Raw genomic sequence first — 20293 nt, 5'->3', positions numbered from 1 at the left:
GCTGACCATCAGAACAACGAAAGTTTTGTTATCATATAAAAAGCTTATACCAGTACTATAGTGAACAATATATTACACACCCAAATGTTGACATAAGGAGGCTAATGTTAGTGAATCTCTCTTTATGTTACCCGCATGTGAAAACAAAGGCCTATTTCCAAATATCCAAACTTGCACTTTATATGACCCGTATTAAATCCAGAATATTGTTATATTCGGATTAACAGTGGTATTAGTGTGCATGTAAACCCAGCCACGCTGAATTTACCTCGCTGCTATGTTAACTGGCAAAGAAGCCTAAAGCAGCATCCCCGACACGGCGCAGGACACGCTTAACTTCTGTGTGATAAATGTTGGATCACTGAGAATAAAAGAGATAAGTACCTTCGCCCAGAGTGGTTTTATCAGAGTAGCACGTTTTCCATCAGTAACAGCTTTTCTGTAAAAATCAAAACATTTCTTAAGTCTGATGGGAAAACACAGAAACTGAGTGCTGCGCACAGGAGACAGGAAGTGACCGACTGATGACCTGCTGATGGATCATCCTCTGTATGTAGAAACTCGGCTCCTTCTTGCAAGAATATAGATTAAACCCTTTATTTGGATCCTGACTTCGTGATGTTAGTAAGAATATTTTTCCAACATACTCGTAACCTTTGATGAACACCAGCATTAAACACATAATTCACAAAAGAAATTAAAAAGGTACTCACAGATATTTCTTACAACGGATATAGCATAGCGCTCGGTTTCCATAAATCTTGTGATTGCCAGGGCTAGATGGAGAAGAAATAAACAAAAGTATACAGATGTAACAATGTATTAGTTACACCTATACAATCTATACAATCTATACAATCACCCTGCAATGAATATAGTCTTTGTGAAACTTATGTTAAAATTGTTGCTGATATGAAGGCTGTAGTTTGAAGTGGTGTTTCTAATATCCTGTCCCTATTCTGAGAAAACCTTTTTAAAATAGTAAAATATCACTTACTAAAATTTGATGGCTTTAGAATAAAACTTCACAGCGTCTGCATACAGCTTCTTCTCAAAGTTCTCATTTCCCTTTTTCTTCATTTCTTCACTTTTCTGCACGAGGAACACAAGAAACCAAATATTTAATTATTATTATTAATTAATAGGACAAACATTAAGTGTCAGCAGACTTTCAGGTTGTTGCCTTTTACTTCAACATGGGATAAAATCAAACATGCGATCAGTTGGACAGATATGCAGCGTCACGGTTGTATTGCATGCTCTGTTGCTCCGTCAGTGAACTAGGCTCATGTTGTTGTTATATGGGAAATGAAGCCGTCGATCCGTATCATGACACCCAATCATATAAGAAGAGACATCTGTAGATCAAACCTCTATTAGGTGGTCAGCTGGTCGAAACCTCAGTGCCCTCATCGTCTTATCCAAGTTGGAACCCATTTCTTGAATGTACTTCGCAACTGAGGGAAAGGAAAAGAGAAGCGTGTGTTAATCATCAACATACGATTCAAACAGGTTCAGTGTTCGCACACTGCATGAAATACTGCATATTTATGTGCTTTCATTTTTCCCGTTAATTTGAGAGTTTCTTTTGGGGAGTTTTTCCTTGTGCGCTACACGGGTCTACGGACAGAGGGAGTCATATACTGTACAGCAGGGGTGGGGAACCTCCGGCCCGTATACGGCCCACGAGACCTTTTGATCCGGCCCTCGAGGTAATTCATAAACACACGCAAAGAAATCCACTAGAAAAAATATATAAAATCTAGACAGCAATAGACGGGCGATTGACTGTTTTTCCTGGCCACGGTCAGGGTCCTTGAACACAACGCGAGAGGTACGCGTCATCACGTGGTCACGTCTTGTAAAAAAACTTCAATATTAAACATATTAAGCATGGCGAGTGTAAAACGAAAAGCTGGATGCGGAATGTCGCACTTTCCAGGAGAAATGGACGAACGTTTATTTCTATGCGGAAGTAAAAGGCCTACTTTGTCTTTGACGCGTTTGCGGTGATGATCTTGAGCGTCATTACACCATGTGACATACCAAACTGCACGAGCTGAAAGGACGAGTGGTTTGGATAAAGTTAACGCTCTTCGGCGGAGTTTGGCCCAACAAGCAGCTCTCTGCAGAGCGGAACATACAAACATGGAGAGATAGAGAGGTAGACCCCCACACCAAGAACAGACTGTTCCACCACTGCTGTGCAGTTATCACTGCCATGTGCAATACTCACTTTATTTTCTATCAACTTATATTATTTTTTATTCTATTTAATTATTGTGTACTGCCTTTTTACTTCATATGTTCTTTTGCTGTGACGAGCTACATTTCTCCGTTGTGGAACTAATAAAGGATTTCTGATAAAACAGAAAGATACAGGATAAAAAGTTGCTTTTTTGCACAGCATAAAAGAAAAGTGAAATGAATGGGCTGAGTCTTAAAAACATTTTGCAGAAGTTATGAGTTCAATAATTAGTTCGGCCCTCGAAGGATGTTGTAAAAAATAAAATGGCTCTTGACATGAAAGGTCCCCCCCCCCTGCTGTACAGTCTGCAAAGCCCCGAGACAAATCTGTGAAATTGGGCTCTATAAATTGATTGATTGATTGATTTACCGTAATTTTCGGACTATAAACCGCACCTGACTATAAGCCGCAGACGCTAAATTGACTGACGTGTATGTAGCCGGTCTGTAGCTGACACCACGATCGACTCTGCGTTGTGTTGTGTAGAACCAGGAAATAACGATGGAGAACTTCTGCCTGTTCAATCAGCATTTATTGTCTCTGACCGTTGGTGTTTTCCTTAATTTGTCCATAAATTACCGTTGAAACAGAAGAAACACATGGAAGTCATCATCATACGGTAACTCCACAGTCGGGGTTTTTGGACATGCACCCCTCTCTTCAGCGTATCCTTCTTTCCGTCTCCCGAAAAAGTGGCGCGAACCCCCAGAAAGTGCCGGTTTCAGGAGTATCAACATAAAAGCATATTTAACAAAATAAGACTCCTCGAAAAATTTTTTCCATAATGAGGGTGTCTCACACACTGCCTCGCTCTCGTAATGTCCGTCTGTCTCTCGTACCACTCGCTACTTTTGCGCGCTCTTTCCCTGCATCCGGTGGACTGTAACCTGTAAAATCCATAGATTTAGGAATTCCCCTAGTGGCCGTTAGCTGTAAAAATCCATAGATAAGCCGCACCGTTATATAAGCCGCAGGGTCGCAAAATGGGGAAAAAGTCGCGGCTTATAGTCCGGAAATTACGGTACATGAAATATTATAAATAACTTGTGACTCGATAATACAAAGTAACTTGTTAAAGATGTATTATTAAATGGATTTGTAGCTTACACTCTGTGAAGATAAGGTGCAGCGCTGTGAAGCAGATGTGTGGATGGCCGAGACCCATGATGCGATGGCGGATGGCAGGTTCTCCTGTTTGCTCCAACCAGTCTAACGCTTCCTCCAAAACCTTTGGGGAACGCTGATGGTACAAAGTCAGATAAAGTTGTCAAATAGGGAACCGTTCAACTACCTCAAGTGTTTATTATTATTTCTGTGGTTAGGGGAACTGTGGGAATTTCGAAAGATGCACCGATCTGATGTTTTCTCTCCCAACTCAGAATATATGCTTATACCAAAAACTGATCTGATGCCAGTGCCTCATTTCTCATTTGTATGTGTTATTATATGGATTGAATAAATGTAACTGAAAGCAGAAATACTGACATTTAAACTCACACTGACAAAGAATCTGTAAATAATTTGGATCGGTTAGTTACACCTGGACAACACCAATTCTGTATAATGACGACAGCAAATACTAACGGAATGGAATTGGAGCATCTCTTCAAATGTAAATGCAAAATAGGGCAATCTACACATCCTCAAACATGATCACAGATCTAAATTAACATCTCATTTGAGCTCCATAAATGACAGACTCATGGCAGAGAATTTTAATTTATTTGCATTACATTGCTGTTTTAGTCTCAGCATGCGCAACTAATAAATAAATACAAATATTTGAGCTCTATTGTATGAAAGGTGCAACTATTATTATAGTTATTAAAAGCTAGAGACTGCAGCGATGCCTCGGCCACCTTTACTTTCATTCTATCCGTTATATTGCACACAATCAGTTATTCCAGACTTACCAAGTTAAACATGTTGCTGATCCAGACAGCATGTTTTGTTTGGTCCTTTTTCAACTGGAACAGAGAACAAACAAGAAACTTGGATATAAAACATTCCAAAATGGTAAAATATCAACGGCATGATATTATTCTCTTCGGAGCTAAATAGAGGATGTTATCTCAGATAAATTGAATACTCAGAGAGTTGGTTTTCTTCCATTATTATCCCAAAATAAACGTTTAGTTCCTAGTTTAAGCTCATTTGGTTCCATAGTTCCTGGACTATACTGAACTAGTACATAGTCAACTTACAGTTCCTTTCTCCAAGGCTCTGAGGACGGCCTCCAACGTTTCGATCTTCTGCAGGTGCTTCATATCAAGATCGTCAGTATCACTTGAAGAAAATAGTTACAAACCCTTTTAACAGTCAACATTAAAGATTAAAAGTGTTATTAATTGGGGCTTTTAAACAAATATTCAGATCTCAATCGTCACAGTGCGTACCTTGCGATCAGATCTAATTGTAAAGCCCAGCAGGCAGTAGTGCTGGGCTCTTCACGCTGCAGCAGCATTGGAAGCCAGAAGGCACAAATTCTCATCCGTTCTCCGGCCTCTCTTCTGATGTCAATAGGGATAACACTCCATTGTTCATAGACCATCTCTAAAACATAAAAAAAACACACAACGAAAATACACTTAATTTCATCCAGCTGAGAGCAGAACAGAAAATAAACCATCTCAAATTTGGAAGAAAATTATGCCAAATGAGTAAAAACATCAGCATCCAAAATGTCTCTTTATTTCTCAAAATGCCATGTGGAAGAAATCTTTTGCTGAAGAAAACTACTCAGGTTCCATATTAAAGGAATGTTATTGGAAATGTGTGGCTCACACAAGATGTAAACAATACTACGCAGCCACCACTGGACTCAAATTCAAGAAATAGTAATTTTAGCGTAGCCTAATCTTTATCTGTAAATGGCAGAACTTCTGTGTTTAAATAGAATGAAGTCGTGCAAGAAAGCTGTGCAGCATTTGAACGTTGATTTAGAATTTGAAAGTCAACCCTATGAAAGAAGCTTAATTCATAACCTAGAAAACACACAAAACTAACTGCATCTTACGAACAGGGATTTTATACACAAGTTGTAACCAGAAGGTGAAAGGATTAACGTATCTGGTTCATAAAGGCTAAAAGGCGAGATGAGGTGAGACTGAAGTGTATAAATGGTCTTAAATTGCTGCTGTAATAACAAAAGACTAAGAGGAGAGCGGCTGAGACTCTGGAACAAGTTGAGTTCCTCTGAGAGTTAAGGTGCCACTCCCTGCTTTGCTGGGCTCTCCTTACAACAACAACAACTCACTAGACAAGGGGTAGATCAGTATTATAAACATTTGTATCATGACAGGAGCTTACTGTAATACAGTAAGGCCTCAATGTCATTCGTTTGCAACATATCGTGAAAACATGCTGCTTTACTGAAGCCTACGATCTACGATTACTTCAGTAACTCTGAAGTTAATCCCAAAACCTAACATAAAATATACACCTTGGGTTTAAAGTTACATTTTGAAAATATGTGAAAAAATTGGCAGGCATGAGGATAATACAGTACATACCATAATAACAAGGCTACAGCATTGTAGTGCTGGATATCAATATGAAAGGTGTATTAAGACTTAAATGTCCCTTACCTGATGGACGGATGGCGACAACTGTATCATTTTTGGTCAAAAGCTTCTGGCGGGGAGGGGGGGAAATGTTAATCAGTGACAGAATACAATACATTGGTAAAATGCAATATTTTTGATTATTGGTTTAGCAACTCACAACACTCATCCGGGCTTTTATCTCTGCCCAGTCCTCTCCAACATAGTCAGTATCAGAGTCTGACATTATGTCAAAATCTGCAAGGACATTTGCAAAATTAACTTATGTTACTTCATACTTCTACTCCATTACATCTCAGAGGCAAATATTGAACTTGTTACTCCCTGAAAGCTTTTGTTAGTTATCACATTACAGTGTTTCATCCCCTTCCTGTCCAGAGAAAAACCATGCATCTCCAGATGTGTTGGTTTTTAATGTGTGTGAGAAAAAAGGATGAATTCTCCTTTATGGGTTGAGAAAAGCTTTCTATTTCTTAAAGCAAAATAATCCTTTAAAAAACACCTGGAAAATGTATCGTGGTTCTCACAGGACAGCAACGCTACACACACACATTTGATTTGTGATGAGTATTTACTCAGTGTGACGTTAGTACTTTGATTAAAGCTTCCGAGTATCCGTAGATTTTCCATTGACGTTACGGGTTTTAAAACAATAATGGGTGTGGTAGAATCAAAACAGTTAGACTTCATTACAGTAACATTACTCATGCTTTTGTACACTGCACTCATAGGGAAAGCTAGCATTTCTGGAGTCATCGTATTAATGTTATAATTTCACCTTTAATTAACGCTTCAACAGTCGATTATTAAAAAGGACAGTAACATCAAACAGTGCGTATATAAGCAGGGACTAATTATTTGGCGTAGTCATTCAACAAAATGCAGCCAAACTTTGGTATTTTACGTAGAGAGTCGAAATAAAATCTCTCGGGAATGATAGCTAACGCCTCTTCTCGATGGTTGATTATGATGTTAGCATTGCTAGCATACTAGCTAACCTACGTCGTAACGTCAAAACCCTCCTAGTAGTTGCTTGCTTACATTGCAAAGTTATGAGCTAGTTGGATTAAACTGTTGTGTTAATTAATGTGTTATTCCATATTTTCTTATAACATGTTCAGTGTTTAGTAACGTTTAGTTTAATAGCTATTAATCAAAGCTACGACACTTTTTTTTACACGTCACAACGCGAAGCAAACGCTCGCGACCCATGCCAGTCAACCGTTACACGTTTAAAAACAAAACATATTTGGTGTTTATTTAGTATTTAATTAGACAGCACATACCTTGCGATAACTAATAGTGTGAACGCCTAGCAGTGTCGATCGTCCGGGCTTGTATTGTTGTTCATATTAGTGTGCGGAAGTTAAAACTGTTCACGCGCTGCACGCAGCGCCTCGAGCTCCTCGCTGTCGTCAATATGGATGTATATTGGCCGTGCTGGCGCACGTGAAGGGTTGAAAACTCTTCTTCTTCTTCTTCTTCTAATGAGTTTGCGGTAGGACCCACGCAACAAGGCGTGAATGTCGCCCCCACATGGTCAGTCATTTCCAGGGAAATCAAGACTTTATTATTTTTTATTTGTATATATTTAGTAATCTTCTAGTCTAGTCTAAGGTCCGTGTCTAAAGTATAATTCATCTGCAGCTGTTCCCGTTGTATAATGAAAAGTTACAGTTTAAAGGATGATTCCTTCATGGTAAGTTTTGTAATCACAAATGCAAATGGTCTGACATGAAACCTAACATTCACCAGTTCAAGCATGAATTGAAACTGTATTTTAAAACATGACTGACCAATCAGAGCGCCACCAGGACTATGGTCATGTACAATGGCTTAAAAACCTATTTCCAATTTAAATATGTTTGTGTATGTACATTTTATTTAACTATTGTCCATTGTTTTTATTACTGTTTTTATGTAACTACACCAACCTTCTTCTTCTTCTTCTCTCCCAAGAGAAGGGGGGGGAGAGGAGGAGGAGGAGGGAGAAGGAGAGGGGGAGGGGGAGGAGGACGGGTGGGGGGGGAGGGGGGCGGAGGCTGGAGGGGAGGAGGAGGGAGAATGGGGAGGGGAGGGGAGGGGGGCGGAAGGAGAGATCCAGGGGAGGAGGAGGAGGAGGGGAGGGAGAAGGAGAACGGGGAGAAAGAAGGGAGGAAGGAGGAAGGGGAGAGGAAGGAGGAATGGAGTAAGGAAGGGCGGAGGAGAGGGGGAGGATGGAGGTGAGGAGGTGAGAGGACGGAGAAGGCGGAGGGGGAAGGAGAAGGATTGAGGAGTCGGAGGCGGAGGAGGAGGGAGGAGGAGACCGTCGGGCGGAGAAGGAGGTCTTCGGCTTCTGAGGCGGAGTCGGAGGCGACGAGGCAGGCGGGGACGGCGCCGGAGGCGACGTCTGCGGGAGCTCGATCGGGGGAGGACTGCGCCGGAGACGGAGGCTGCGCCGGAGAGAAGGCCAAGGAGCAGTCGGATTCGCGGATCGGAGCAGAAGGCGGCGCGCCGGATCCGTTATTCTTCTGTTCTCTTCCTGCTTATTCTCCTTCCCTTCTGCTTCTTCTCTTCTCCTTCTTCTCTTCCTTCTCTCATATCTCCTCTTTCTCCTTCTTCTTCTTCTTCTCCTTCTCCTTCTCCTTCTTTCTCCTTCTTCTTCTTCTTCTTCTCTTCTTCTTCTTCTTTCTTCTTCCTATAAACAGAATAATATACAATTATTTAATAATGTAACACTTTGAAAGGAGCCATTTTGCATAATGAGTATTTTTCTTTTTAATAAAAACCTTGACCAATCAATACATGATGAGTATTTTTTTATTTACACGTTTACTTGAGTAAATCTGAAGTAACAACTTTCTAGCAGGGTGATGTTGGTCACTAACTAGGGAACTATCTTTTCAATATTACTAAATCTCGAGTCAGATATTAAACACTTCAAACCATTTTTGTTCGTATAGTTAACAAAATCAAGTAATTAAAGAAAATGCAAATTTCATTATTTTGAAGAAATCTTGAAGAAAACTTCTTATTCTGCACAAGCCTGCAAGGTTTCTTTCTATAACACTGAGTTTTACATGGTGAGAGGAAAAAACTATCTCAAATGTGTACTTAAGTACCATACTTGAGTAAATGTATTTAGTTACTTTCCACCAGTGTTCATTTCTGTCTAATTTGTCTTCAGCTCAAAGTCGCTCTTCTGCCTGAGGATGCTGCGGAAGACTTTCTCTGGGTACAAGAAAAAGTTTCTGTTCCTCTCCAGGTCCTGAGCAGTTAATGATACGAGTCACCAGAGCTTGCTGTATGGCCGGAGACTCACAGGCGTGATGCTGCACAACGTGACTCACGTTCCTCCACGGCTCAATAACCAACAGACCCTGCACATCTTCATATCCAGTGGAACTATTGAGTGTCTTTCTGTTTATCACAACTTCAGAAGTCTCATCGCTTCTGTTTGTCACTTTAAGTCCAAAGTCTGCACTGGGCGTGTCTGTGTTGCAGATTCCAGCAGTTGAATTGGGTGTGGCAGTGCCGTTAAACGTACTAGTTGAGATACTAATCAGGCTATCATTAAACATGTGATTACTTGAGCAGGTCACGTTTGTTCTGCTTAATGTGGGAGTGTCTGTGTTGGTTCTGGGTTTTCGGGATCTTGGAGTCTCCTGGATGTTTCTGTGCAGATAGGCTGTGAAGCCCTGAACCAGGCGATCTAACGCCGTCTTATAGGACAGACGCAGCGACTCTGCCGATCCTACAGGCACAGAGTGCAGACGAACCTGTAACAAGAGTAAAACAGTGCTTTCAGAGCAGATCACCTTACCATTTAAATCCAGGGGCCCAAAGTGTCCGTGTCACCTGCAATATATCTTTCAAAGAGACAGGAAGAGACTCAAGATGACCACAAAGAAAGCTAACACGACTAAAAACAGATGCCCAGAGAGCTCACAAAGACTAGCAATGACGATGCAAAGGGGCGAAACAAACACCTAGGAACATAAAACAGCTACAAAAAGATACAAATGGAAGCAAAACGACTATAAAAAAGGGCAAAACAAAGACAGACAAAATAAAACTACCAACATAACTACACGGAGACACAACATGAGCACAAAACAACAACAAGAAGAGGCTAAACAACTATAAGGTCTGTGTCTTGCTCCTCTGTAGGAGAGGCGGGGGGGCCTGCTGCATGTCTGTGCCCAGATGCCGACAGTCTCACAATCCGCCCACGGATGCAGCGTAGAAGTAGTGTGTCCTTGAAGAGAGGTGGAAGATAAAGGTGTGGACGTAAAGCGTGTACTAGCATGTCTGACTTTCATGCAAAAGACCCGTTTGCTTCAGGCCTAATTAATATTTAACACACACAACACACACACACACACACATTTCCTGTCTTTTAATATATATATATTTAATGTTATTTTATTGTTCTAGTTTTGATTTTCTGTATTTTATTCTTGTGTTCTCTATAACATTGTGACATTTTAACCTTATCTCGGTTCCCAGTGGGTTCTTCCCTGCACTATTTATTATTTGTTATCTGTTATAATTTGTGTACTTTTAAATAAACTCAGACTAAACTTCACGTTGGACTCTTTTTTTGTCTGCCCTGACCTGGTGAATCCTCATGTGCAGATGAAACGCAGCTCCTGCCAGCCACTGCTGCATGGACACTGAACTCATCCTCTTCTTCATGGTCATCCTGTTATAATGGTCAATCAGCTCCAGCTTCAGCCAGTTGTCGTAGAGCTCCGTGGTCTCGGCCATCTTCTCCTGGTTGCTGGCGATGCCGGGGATCTGGCGGAGGAAGGTGTGGATGATCCGGCCGATTCTGGAAGAACTGCTGATCCCTAAAATGCTGTTAGCCTGGGATCTCTGAGCTGACCTCTCTGTCGATCCCTGCGCTCGGACCTGGTGGGAAAACAGAACTTTTCTCAGTTCTGTTTCAGTGTCATGCTTTATGATACAACACAACAACATATATTTTATTAGAAGCCTTAGTGGTGTTAAAACACACTTAAGCTGCAGCCTGATGTATTAGTTTGTCTCTTATACAACCTCTGTGAACATTTTCTAAAGGACAATTGAAACAACCTTTAACTAGCTGCCGTTCTTATTTTTTATTATCTGTCTGTCCACAAATCCAACTCTACATATACTTCCACATTCATTTCTCACAAATCAAATTCAGTTCTTGCAATTACTTTGCAAACCAAAGTGTTGGATAATTCACAGAAGATCATCAACGTTAGTGTGCATCATCCTCTGGGGAACATGAATATCTGGACCAGATTTCATGCCAATCCATAATAATAATTGTTATTAATAATAATAATTGTTATTATTTCACTAAAAACTAAATATCAACCTCTTGTGAGAGGATGTCCTGAGCATTTAGAATTTTAATTAGATAATGCCTCACAAACAATAGACAAAACAAACCTACTTGTTGGGCAACCAGGTCGAAAAGCACGGACAGAGCGAGGGCAACAACCCCGACTCCCCCACAGGTCACCCTGCTGCTGCCTCCCAGCTCTCCAGTCAAGCGGAGGCGGAATGCAGCCTGCTGCTCCTCGCTCATGCTCCGCTGACAGAAGGCATAGTGATGCTGCAGAGCGGCTGAGGAGTCCAGCGAGAGGAAGGTGGTGAGCACAGGATCCAAGGAGATATCAGGGATGATGTTGGCGTCTCGGGCCACAGAGAACAGCTCCTGGACGGTGGCTGGAGAAGGAAGACACAAAGTGCGACCCATCAGGATCATGGCTGAATCTGTCTGAGCTCCCAGTGTCCGCTCGTTATCTGTGTTTCTGATCGTCTGTGTGTATTTGCCAAAGTCAGAAAGACGTTATCAGCATGAACAGTCCAACAAAGCTCTCACAAATGCAGAATAACCCATCTGCTAAATTGAAACACGGTTTATACAAACACACAGAGGTGGAAGTAACTTTAAAAAGTACAAGTATAAAAGTCCTGCATTCACAACCTTACTTAAGCAATGTAAGTCTTATCAGCAAAATGCACTTAAAGTAGAAAAGTAAAAGTATTTATTGTGCAGTGAAACGTTCCCTGTCAGTGTTTTATTATATATATGATGTTTTAGATTAATATTACTGCTGCATTAATGTGTATGTTGTGTTTTACTGCTGTAATGTTTAAGTTCCTGCTCATTTGACCTCCTTTAAATACTGTTGTGTAGTTTAATCTGCAGCGATGCATCATATTCTATAAGATCATCACGTTTGTCTCTGTGAATACTTCCTCCATCACTAAAGGGTGAAGTGCAGGATTCCTTGCAAAGTGGGGCTAAGTGCAGGCATAGCACACTGTCTGTACCATGAAAAATCAATATGTACCAAGAATGTCAAGTATGTCAGAAGTGTGACCGTGTTCAGTAAAGATCACATTGAAACAAATATCACTGCTACAAAAAACTTGGAATATAAACACCTTCTTCCTGTTTCAGATTCAGTGCAGCCGATACATAAAACTGACGCCACAGCACTTTTTGTTATCAGATGGGAAACAACCACTGAACATTGATCTTAAAGTCAATACACAAGCAGTCCGCAGGGATTATTGAGTTTGTTCAGGGAGGTCCAGAAATAACTTCCTCTTGATGTCTGACTGTGAGGATGTGTAAATATAACTGTGCAGAGAGACTCTGCAACGTGTTGTTTTTACACTTCGGTTTATATAAAAATTAACAAATGAGATAAAACGTGTTAATTACTGAGCTTTAGGGGGTGCATTTGTACAATTAAAAGGTATTTGTACTTTACTTGAGTAATTCTATTTTCTGCTACTTTTTACGCTTACTAATACAAAAATATAAATTAACCAATAAAGTATGATTTCATATTATAGGTTAAGATATCCAGCAGTAAATAAAGCAATTCAAATTAGCTCCACCTTTACCAGCTGCAACATTAAAGCAATGAACACATTAATCAATTTAATAATTATAATACAATAATATAATATACATAATTATGCGCAATTAATACCTTTCCTTCTGGTACTTTAAGTATATTTTGATGCTAATACTTTTGTACTTTTACTAAAGTAACATTTTAAATGCAGGACTTTTACTTTATTACGTTATTTATATTTTGTATTAATAATCAGAATTTTTAACTAGTAACTAATATTGTCAAATAAATGTAGTGGAGTAAAAAGCAATATTTTGCCTTCCAAACTATTGTGTAAAGTAGCATAAAATGGAAATACTCAAGTACAAATAACTCAACGTTCATAAACTATTAAATAAAGATCATCTATCAGGATGTAATGAACATATAATCATTAAAAATGTCTAAGTTTTCGCTCTTCGTTGTGCGCATGTCTGGTGACTTCGCGACGACTTGACCAATCCTTGAAAACTAGTCCTCTAATGCGGAAGTAAATACATTTGTGACTTGAACCAACATTAAAATAAAACTAAAACAATCCTGTAAGTTTGACACCGTTCATCCAAACATCAACTCTGCTTCCATTTTAAGAAACTAAATTAAATAAATGTTTTTAATTGTAGTGTAATCCTGTGATCGCCAGAGTTAAGGTCACGTCATTGTCCTCACCCTGTAGGTTTCATCATCTCTCATCACAGGAACTAAGATCTGCTCGTGCTCCTGATCGATGAAAACACAATAAAAGGTGAGTAAAACATCGCTGCAGGTACATGGCATGTTGAATTAAACATTAGTTATAGGTAATATTAAATATTTTTCTTAACTAACGTCACTGCCCTGTGATAGCTACGCAAAACCCTGCAGCATGTTTTAGCTAACTGACCTACAGACGGGCGAGAAATGAAAGGAAAGACACGAATAAAGCTCAAACATGTGCGTGTGTGTGTGTGTGTGTGTGTGTGTGTGTGTGTGTGTGTGGCATTACTATTGTTATTACTAAGCAATTCATTTCTAGTCATTTGCCTTTAACCATTGCATGCTACTTTACTTCTGCTCCACTAGTTGTTGCATGAAATACATATGAAAAGCATATAAAATAAACTATTCAACAGTATAAACAAGTCACGTTACAGCTGAAACGAAAATAAAATACACATTAATCCATAATGAAAGCAATCATTAGATATTAGTTAAAAATGAGCTTCACCTGCTTTTACATTAATTCATGAGATCATGATAATCCAATGATATAGTATATACTATTATAACAGTCATAGGGGATATTTAATTTGTACATTTTAATTAAGTCTTATAGTATTTTAGTTGTAGTTGTATTTCTACAGTGTGGTATTAGTACTTTTACTTAAGCAAAGGATCAAAATGCAGTTTTACTACCTTAAACATGCAATAACTGCTTTCTCTGGCCACAACATTGACAAAGCATCACCTTTTTAATTAAATGTGTTATTAAACAGTTGCTTATTTCCACATCTAGCAACATTATCATTCATTTGGAGAGTGCAGCTTTAAATACCCGCTAATAAAGTTGCTATGACTAGTTTAATTTCTACACATATTCATCTGTTGTGTGTCGAGCACCTGATCGACGTGATATGGAAAGGCTTTTTTGTCACAAATGTGCGATGAGTACATTAAACATAGTGCATAAAAAAAGTGTGATAATATAATCAGAAATACACTCGAGTACAGCGGCGCATACAAATACACTGGTAAATCAGATGATGAATTTTTCCATCACAGGTTGCCCAGCATCATGAGTCAGAGGACGGAGCGACGAGGGGGGATACACGTGGACCAATCGGACCTGCTGTGCAAAAAGGGATGCGGTTACTACGGCAACGCGGCTTGGCAGGGCCTGTGCTCTAAGTGCTGGAGGGAGGAGTACCAGCGGGTACGGCAGAAACAGATCCAGGACGACTGGGCCTTGGCAGAAAAGTAAGACTTTTTTTTACCGGTGGTGAAATGTAACTAAGTACTCAATGTCTAGTAGTAGTACACATTTAAGGTACTTAACTTTATACTTCTACTGTACATCTCAGAGACAAATGTTGTGGTTTTCACTGGTGTTGTTGAATGTTTGTGATAAACTGAAGGAGGAAGTTTTTCCTTTATGTGTTGAGAACATTTTCCTTCTTCTTAATCTAAATAAAGTCTTTAAAAAGCTTTTTAATCAGCTGGAAAAAGCTTCGTCACAAAGCTGAAAACAGAATGTTCTTCTGAGGAACTCACGTGGTTCTTACAGGACCTGTGAGGATCTTATAGAATATGATGCATTGATGTAGATTAAACATGTCTTATCCCCTTGCAGTACAGCATATTATTTGATCAAGATACAATGATGCTAAATAGTTCCCATAATCTCCCGCTGATCATTGGTGTTTGCTCTGTTAAAACGGCTCCAGGTTGCAGCGCGAGGAGGAGGCAGCATATGCCAGCAGTCATGGACCGCAGACACAGCCCCATCCTCAGTCCACAGCCGCACAACCACACCCGGGGCACGCCTCTCTGGGACCCTTCTCCAAGTTTGAGGAGAAGAAGACAAACGAGAAAACACGGAAAGTGACCACCGTTAAGAAGTTCTTCAGCCCTTCATCGCGTTCTGCTCCCAAGAAAGGTGCATTACAAGTCGTACTTTCTACTTAAGATAAGATTGGATGAACCTTTATTGATCCCCAGCTGTGAAATGTGGTTGTTGCAGCACAAAGTCAGAAATATAGATAAATGCCAATTTATGCTGCATTCAAGTGGTGTCGGCATAATCGGAAAAATGAGTTCCAGACTTGCAAAATGGGAAAAAAAAGTCGTAATGAACTCTGAAAGGACTCTTATTATTTATGTTTCTTTATTAATCTGTGCTATGTAATTGTTGCGTTGTTGCTACAACAGAATTTCCACACTGGGGTCAATAAAGGTTTATCTCATCTCATCTTAAAAGTGGTTTTGGTGGAGTTTCGTACTCGACAGAAAAACAACATCACTTTTTCTAAATGTTTCTTCCTCATCAGACACCCAAGAGGGCAAGACACCCAGTCCGTCCATGAGCCGCCGTGCTAGCTTCGACACAGACCAGGTGTCCAAGGACTTTGTGGACTTCTTGAAGAACCTCCAGAAGCCCGGCCGTGAGATCCACAAGCAGTGCCGAGCCTTCATCGTGAACATGTCGAGCAAGAAGGTGTGATCTAGTAGCGTAATAATAATCTTTATAATAATAGTGTTCAGTGTTTTCATGAGCTTCTAACTTCTCGTCTTAGACTCAGGACCTGAGTGCTGACGAACTGTCGGAGTGCGTTCAGGATTTCTACCAGAACTTGGCCGACCGCTTGATGGGTCACTTCAAAGGTTCATTCAATAATTGTTTCCATTAATAAGTTCTCAATCAATGTAGCAATGTAGTATGTAGCAAACCACCAGATGGCAATACAAGCAGGACTTTTCCACTCATAGTTTCTATTTATTTTTATTGCTAACATGCATCAAAGTTACCGACTGTGTTTCTTCTTATAATTCTTATAAAAAGCCCTGAAATTTGCAAATATATAGAACAAAAGCTCCCTGGTGTTCGTGTGTTTTAGGTCTGTGAGTTCTGACGGATAAAGTATTCTCTGAGAATTGTTGCTTGTGTTATGTTAGCAAATGAAAAACACTGTAAATGTTGCATTCTGCAGCTCGAGTGTGGTCTGATAACTCTTTGTTCAACAGGCTCTTCAGAGTCTGTGGAGCAGGTGATGGACCAAGTGGAGAAGTACATAATGACTCGTCTGTATAAGAGCGTGTTCTGTCCGGAAACCACAGATGACGAGAAGAAGGACTTGGCCACGCAGAACAGAATAAGGTGGACAGTCATGATTTCATAATAACAATAATCTACAGCAGCTTCTCCTGCCACTAACGATGTCTGAGAGGACGACTCTGTATGTTTTAATGGTCGTTCATGCTTTTAGGTTGCAGAAAGTCCTCTTTACAGATAGATGTCAGGTTGTAAGTTTGTTTTGTATATGGAGAACAAAACGCTGTACGATGCTTCAACCAGACCGAACATGTGACACAAAGACCTCAGCAGTCATCAACATGTGTGCAGATTTAAATAAGGACAGCTTCCTGTTTCAGGGTCAGCGTTTGCTGGTTTCAGTGTTGCCTTTAGGAGAAGCGTGTGTTTCTAAGCATCACTTGAATGCTCGTCTTTAATCTGCAGCCATGTTTTACCAGCGTGCTCCATGATTTTCTAATATTTCCACAGTGGCAGCTGCTGACTGCATATGTTAGTCATCCTGGAAAATGTGTATCATAGGCAAGAATATAAAGCTTACTGGGTTCATCGTCTGTGTTGCAGGGCGTTACACTGGGTGACCATCGAGATGCTGTGTGTGTCTATGGATGAAGAAATCCCTGAAGTCTCTGAGAATGTGGTCAAAGCAATAACAGGCCAGTCAACTACGACGAAAAGGTTTCCTTTTAGAAGCGACCGATGCTACGTTTGTCTGTCTAAGCCCTGACTCTGTATCTTTGTCTTCTCCAGATGTCATCGAGATGGACTCGAAGAGGGTTCCTCGGGACAAACTCGGGTGCATCACGCGCTGCAGTAAACAGATCTTCAGTGCCATCAAGACTACCAAGAACGAGCCGGCGTCAGCTGACGACTTTCTCCCCGCGCTCATTTACATCGTGCTAAAGGCTAACCCTCCACGACTTCAGTCCAACATCCAGTACATCACCCGCTTCTGTAACCCCAGCAGGCTGATGACCGGAGAGGATGGATACTACTTCACCAACCTGGTCTGTTTCTCTTCGTCCACTTTAACCCCTGAGCTGTAGGCCTCTAGTTTCACTCTCTTAACACATCTAAGAATCCCTTGTCGGGGGGGATCGTGTGCCCCGCATGACTCATCAAACTATTCCTTTAATACTGAGCTCTAGATGTGTTGATGTCGGCCTCGGTAACCCTTTAACGTTGTTTCCTCTCCTGTGTTTTTGTTTTGTAGTGCTGTGCGGCAGCCTTCATTGAGAAGTTGGACGCTCAGTCTCTCAATCTTTCCCCGGAGGAATTCGAACGCTACATGTCGGGCCAAGCGTCGCCGCGGTGCAACAACTCAGAGGGCGACTGGCCCAACGCCGACCCGGCACCGACCCCCATCAACCCCGTCCTGGCTCAGCTCAATCACAACCTGGAGGTGCTGTCGGGCCTCAGCAGCCGGCAGGAGTCGCTGATGGAGGCCGCTCAGAGCCTGCAGGCCGACCTCCTGTCCTGGCCCGACAGCGTGCAGCGGGAGGTGCATAACATCCTGGAGAAATACCCTCTGGAGGTTCTGTCTCGCAACGTTTCTGCCATCGATGACAACGACGCGGACAATGACAATCTGCCACCGCCCCTCACGCCCCAGGTGTTTGCTGGGTAGTGGAGTCTACGAGTCTACTCCTGCTTTGAATTTGATGGCAACGTCCCACATGCTCTGATCTTCTGAATATCTCGCTGAGCTTCTGCACCTCCAAACGCCTGGTCACACCAGTATTTAGAACATTTGCAGCAAAATCAGTTCATTTCAATGGAATCGCAGCGATCAGTGCGGCGAAATAAATCTGCTCAAATCTTTCATGTCAATGTCGAAATCTGTGCCGTTGATCAAAAGCAAGTTGTCTGGACGGTGCCGACCTTCGAGGGAACGGAGAGTCCAAATGGAGGACGTTAATGTAGCTTATTAGTTGTGTCAAGTAACTAAGTACATTTAGTCAAGTACTGTACTTTAGTACAGTTTTGTGGTACTTGTACTTTACTTGATATGTTGCTACTTATACTTCTACTCCACTTCATCAGATAAATAGTCACTTTGCAGATTGAGATGAACAATACAGAATACTAATACTAATACTAATACGTTATGATGTAATATAATTCAGGATTCCTGCAGATCCTTAAAAAGACGTCATTCATTTAAAAATAAAGATTTAATTAATATTAAAATGTCTTAAAAATAATCTTTCAAAAAGTCTTAAAATGCTGAGACACGGGATGTAGGATTTTATGAATTGTTTTTTCAGATGTAAAATGTAAAATTCCTTAAATGGTCTTAAATTTAACTCCTAGTGGCATTAAAAAAGTCTTAAATCTAACTTGCCTGAGGCCACACAGCAGTCTATAAGGTTTAAAGGTTATTTAACCAGCTGCATCATTAAAGTGATGAACATCAATAATTATAATCCAAGCTAAGTGTCTGTTTCTGGGAGGCAGTTGGATCTGTTCGCTTTGGTTCTTTTTTTATTTTTTTCTTCTTTTTTTCTTTCTATTTTTTTTCCCCCTTTTTCTTTTTTTTTTTCTTTTTTTTTTCTTTTTTTTTCTTTCTTTTTTTTTCTTCTTTTTTTTCTTTCCTTTTTTCCCCTCGCTTTTTTATATTCTTTTTTCACTTTTTTAAAAATGTATTTATCTTTCTTGTTTCCCCTCTCCTTCCTGCTTTTTTGCACTTTTTTTTGTCTTTTCTCCAATTCTATTGTATTGGACTTGTTAACATCCCAACATGATCCCATTTCTTGCTGTGTATTTTGTGTAATATTTTGAACTGAAATGCAACTGTAACAAGTGACCCTTCAGTTTTTATAAACACTGTTTTAACTTGGTACTCTACTTTTAGAATTGACTGTATTTTGGCTTTCTGCATATCCACCGCTGTAATAACTTAGTGTGATAATGTAAAAGTCTTGTTATATGAAAGATAACTATGAACAATGTGTTTCAAACATTGATTTATTTCGTCCTTCTGTGATTTACTGTATACTGTTGGGTGTCGTCTGATTGCCTCATTACTCTGCTTCCCTACTACTGGTTTGGATTTTGTGTTATGCTTGAAGATGCTTGAAAAATATTTTAATTTAGTGACTAGCATTGAATTACAAGATCATAAAGGTCACTAATCTAATCCAGACTAACGTGATGTTAGCTAGCTAAAATGATTCTGTTAATTCTTATTGAATTGGTTCTTTGATGTTTGAAAGACCAGTGTGCTCTTATTTTGAAATAAAGGCAGCCTGAGTAGAAAGAGCCATGATACGCTCTCATATAATTATACTATTATAATAATAATGGGGTTTAGGCATTAAGCAGATTATGAAACCGACTTTAACTTAAATCCAAGCATAAAGTTCATATTTATGATACAAAAAAAAAAGAAAGACAAATTATCTTCAAATTGTCGTAATTAAATGAATTCTTGAATCTTCTGGTCGAGACAGGTACTAAATATCTGGGCAAAACTAAAGTAACTAACTCAACTATAAACTGCAGATGGATCACATTAAAGTAAAAAGGTTCAAAGAGTGTCCGCCCTGATGGTGGATGATGCTGTTTCTATATATTTGAGTGAAATAAAGAAGAAAGTTGAATGAAAAGTGAATTTGTTTTATCTGACTGTCTCAGGGGTGGAGGACGTATTCAGATCTTATTAATACAACACTGTGAAAATGTTGAAAATGTTACTTCAGTAAAATGTACTGACGTGTAACTGTTGTACTATTATATCATTGGATTATTACTTCTCATGCATTCATGTAAATTCTACTGTAGTTGGTGGAGGTGGAGCTCGTTT

The 20293-nt window shown here is 40.0% G+C and overlaps 3 protein-coding genes across 3 annotated transcripts in view; 1 reads left to right on the top strand and 2 right to left on the bottom strand.

The window, feature by feature from the left end:
* Positions 1-7253, bottom strand: part of ttc3 (tetratricopeptide repeat domain 3) — a 25761-nt gene extending 18508 nt beyond the window's left edge. Inside the window, 11 exon segments of the mRNA XM_029447436.1 lie at positions 385-439; positions 714-776; positions 998-1092; positions 1372-1457; positions 3356-3488; positions 4162-4215; positions 4453-4534; positions 4645-4801; positions 5836-5881; positions 5972-6048; positions 7098-7253. Of these exon segments, the coding sequence (XP_029303296.1) occupies positions 385-439; positions 714-776; positions 998-1092; positions 1372-1457; positions 3356-3488; positions 4162-4215; positions 4453-4534; positions 4645-4801; positions 5836-5881; positions 5972-6037 (837 nt within the window). The 5' untranslated portion in view covers positions 6038-6048; positions 7098-7253.
* A 1404-nt stretch (positions 7254-8657) lies between these two features.
* Positions 8658-13472, bottom strand: LOC115019359 (uncharacterized). The gene is made up of 4 exons (XM_029448880.1): positions 13371-13472; positions 11240-11514; positions 10408-10704; positions 8658-9569 (listed from the first exon to the last, which is right to left on the bottom strand). The coding sequence occupies exons 2-4, from the start codon at positions 11372-11374 to the stop codon at positions 8979-8981; spliced, it is 1023 nt and encodes a 340-aa protein (XP_029304740.1). The 5' UTR covers positions 11375-11514; positions 13371-13472; the 3' UTR covers positions 8658-8978.
* On the top strand, positions 13342-19008 carry rabgef1 (RAB guanine nucleotide exchange factor (GEF) 1). Its single transcript, XM_029448876.1, has 9 exons — positions 13342-13446; positions 14463-14657; positions 15125-15336; positions 15728-15894; positions 15974-16061; positions 16422-16554; positions 17053-17144; positions 17239-17495; positions 17702-19008. The coding sequence occupies exons 2-9, from the start codon at positions 14476-14478 to the stop codon at positions 18113-18115; spliced, it is 1545 nt and encodes a 514-aa protein (XP_029304736.1). The 5' UTR covers positions 13342-13446; positions 14463-14475; the 3' UTR covers positions 18116-19008.
* The last annotated feature ends 1285 nt before the right edge of the window (positions 19009-20293 follow it).

Source organism: Cottoperca gobio, chromosome 14 (assembly GCF_900634415.1).
Source record: "Cottoperca gobio chromosome 14, fCotGob3.1, whole genome shotgun sequence".
Taxonomy (NCBI): domain Eukaryota; kingdom Metazoa; phylum Chordata; class Actinopteri; order Perciformes; family Bovichtidae; genus Cottoperca; species Cottoperca gobio.
Note: the sequence above shows the minus strand (reverse complement) of the source record. Positions and strands in the feature narration are given on the sequence as shown.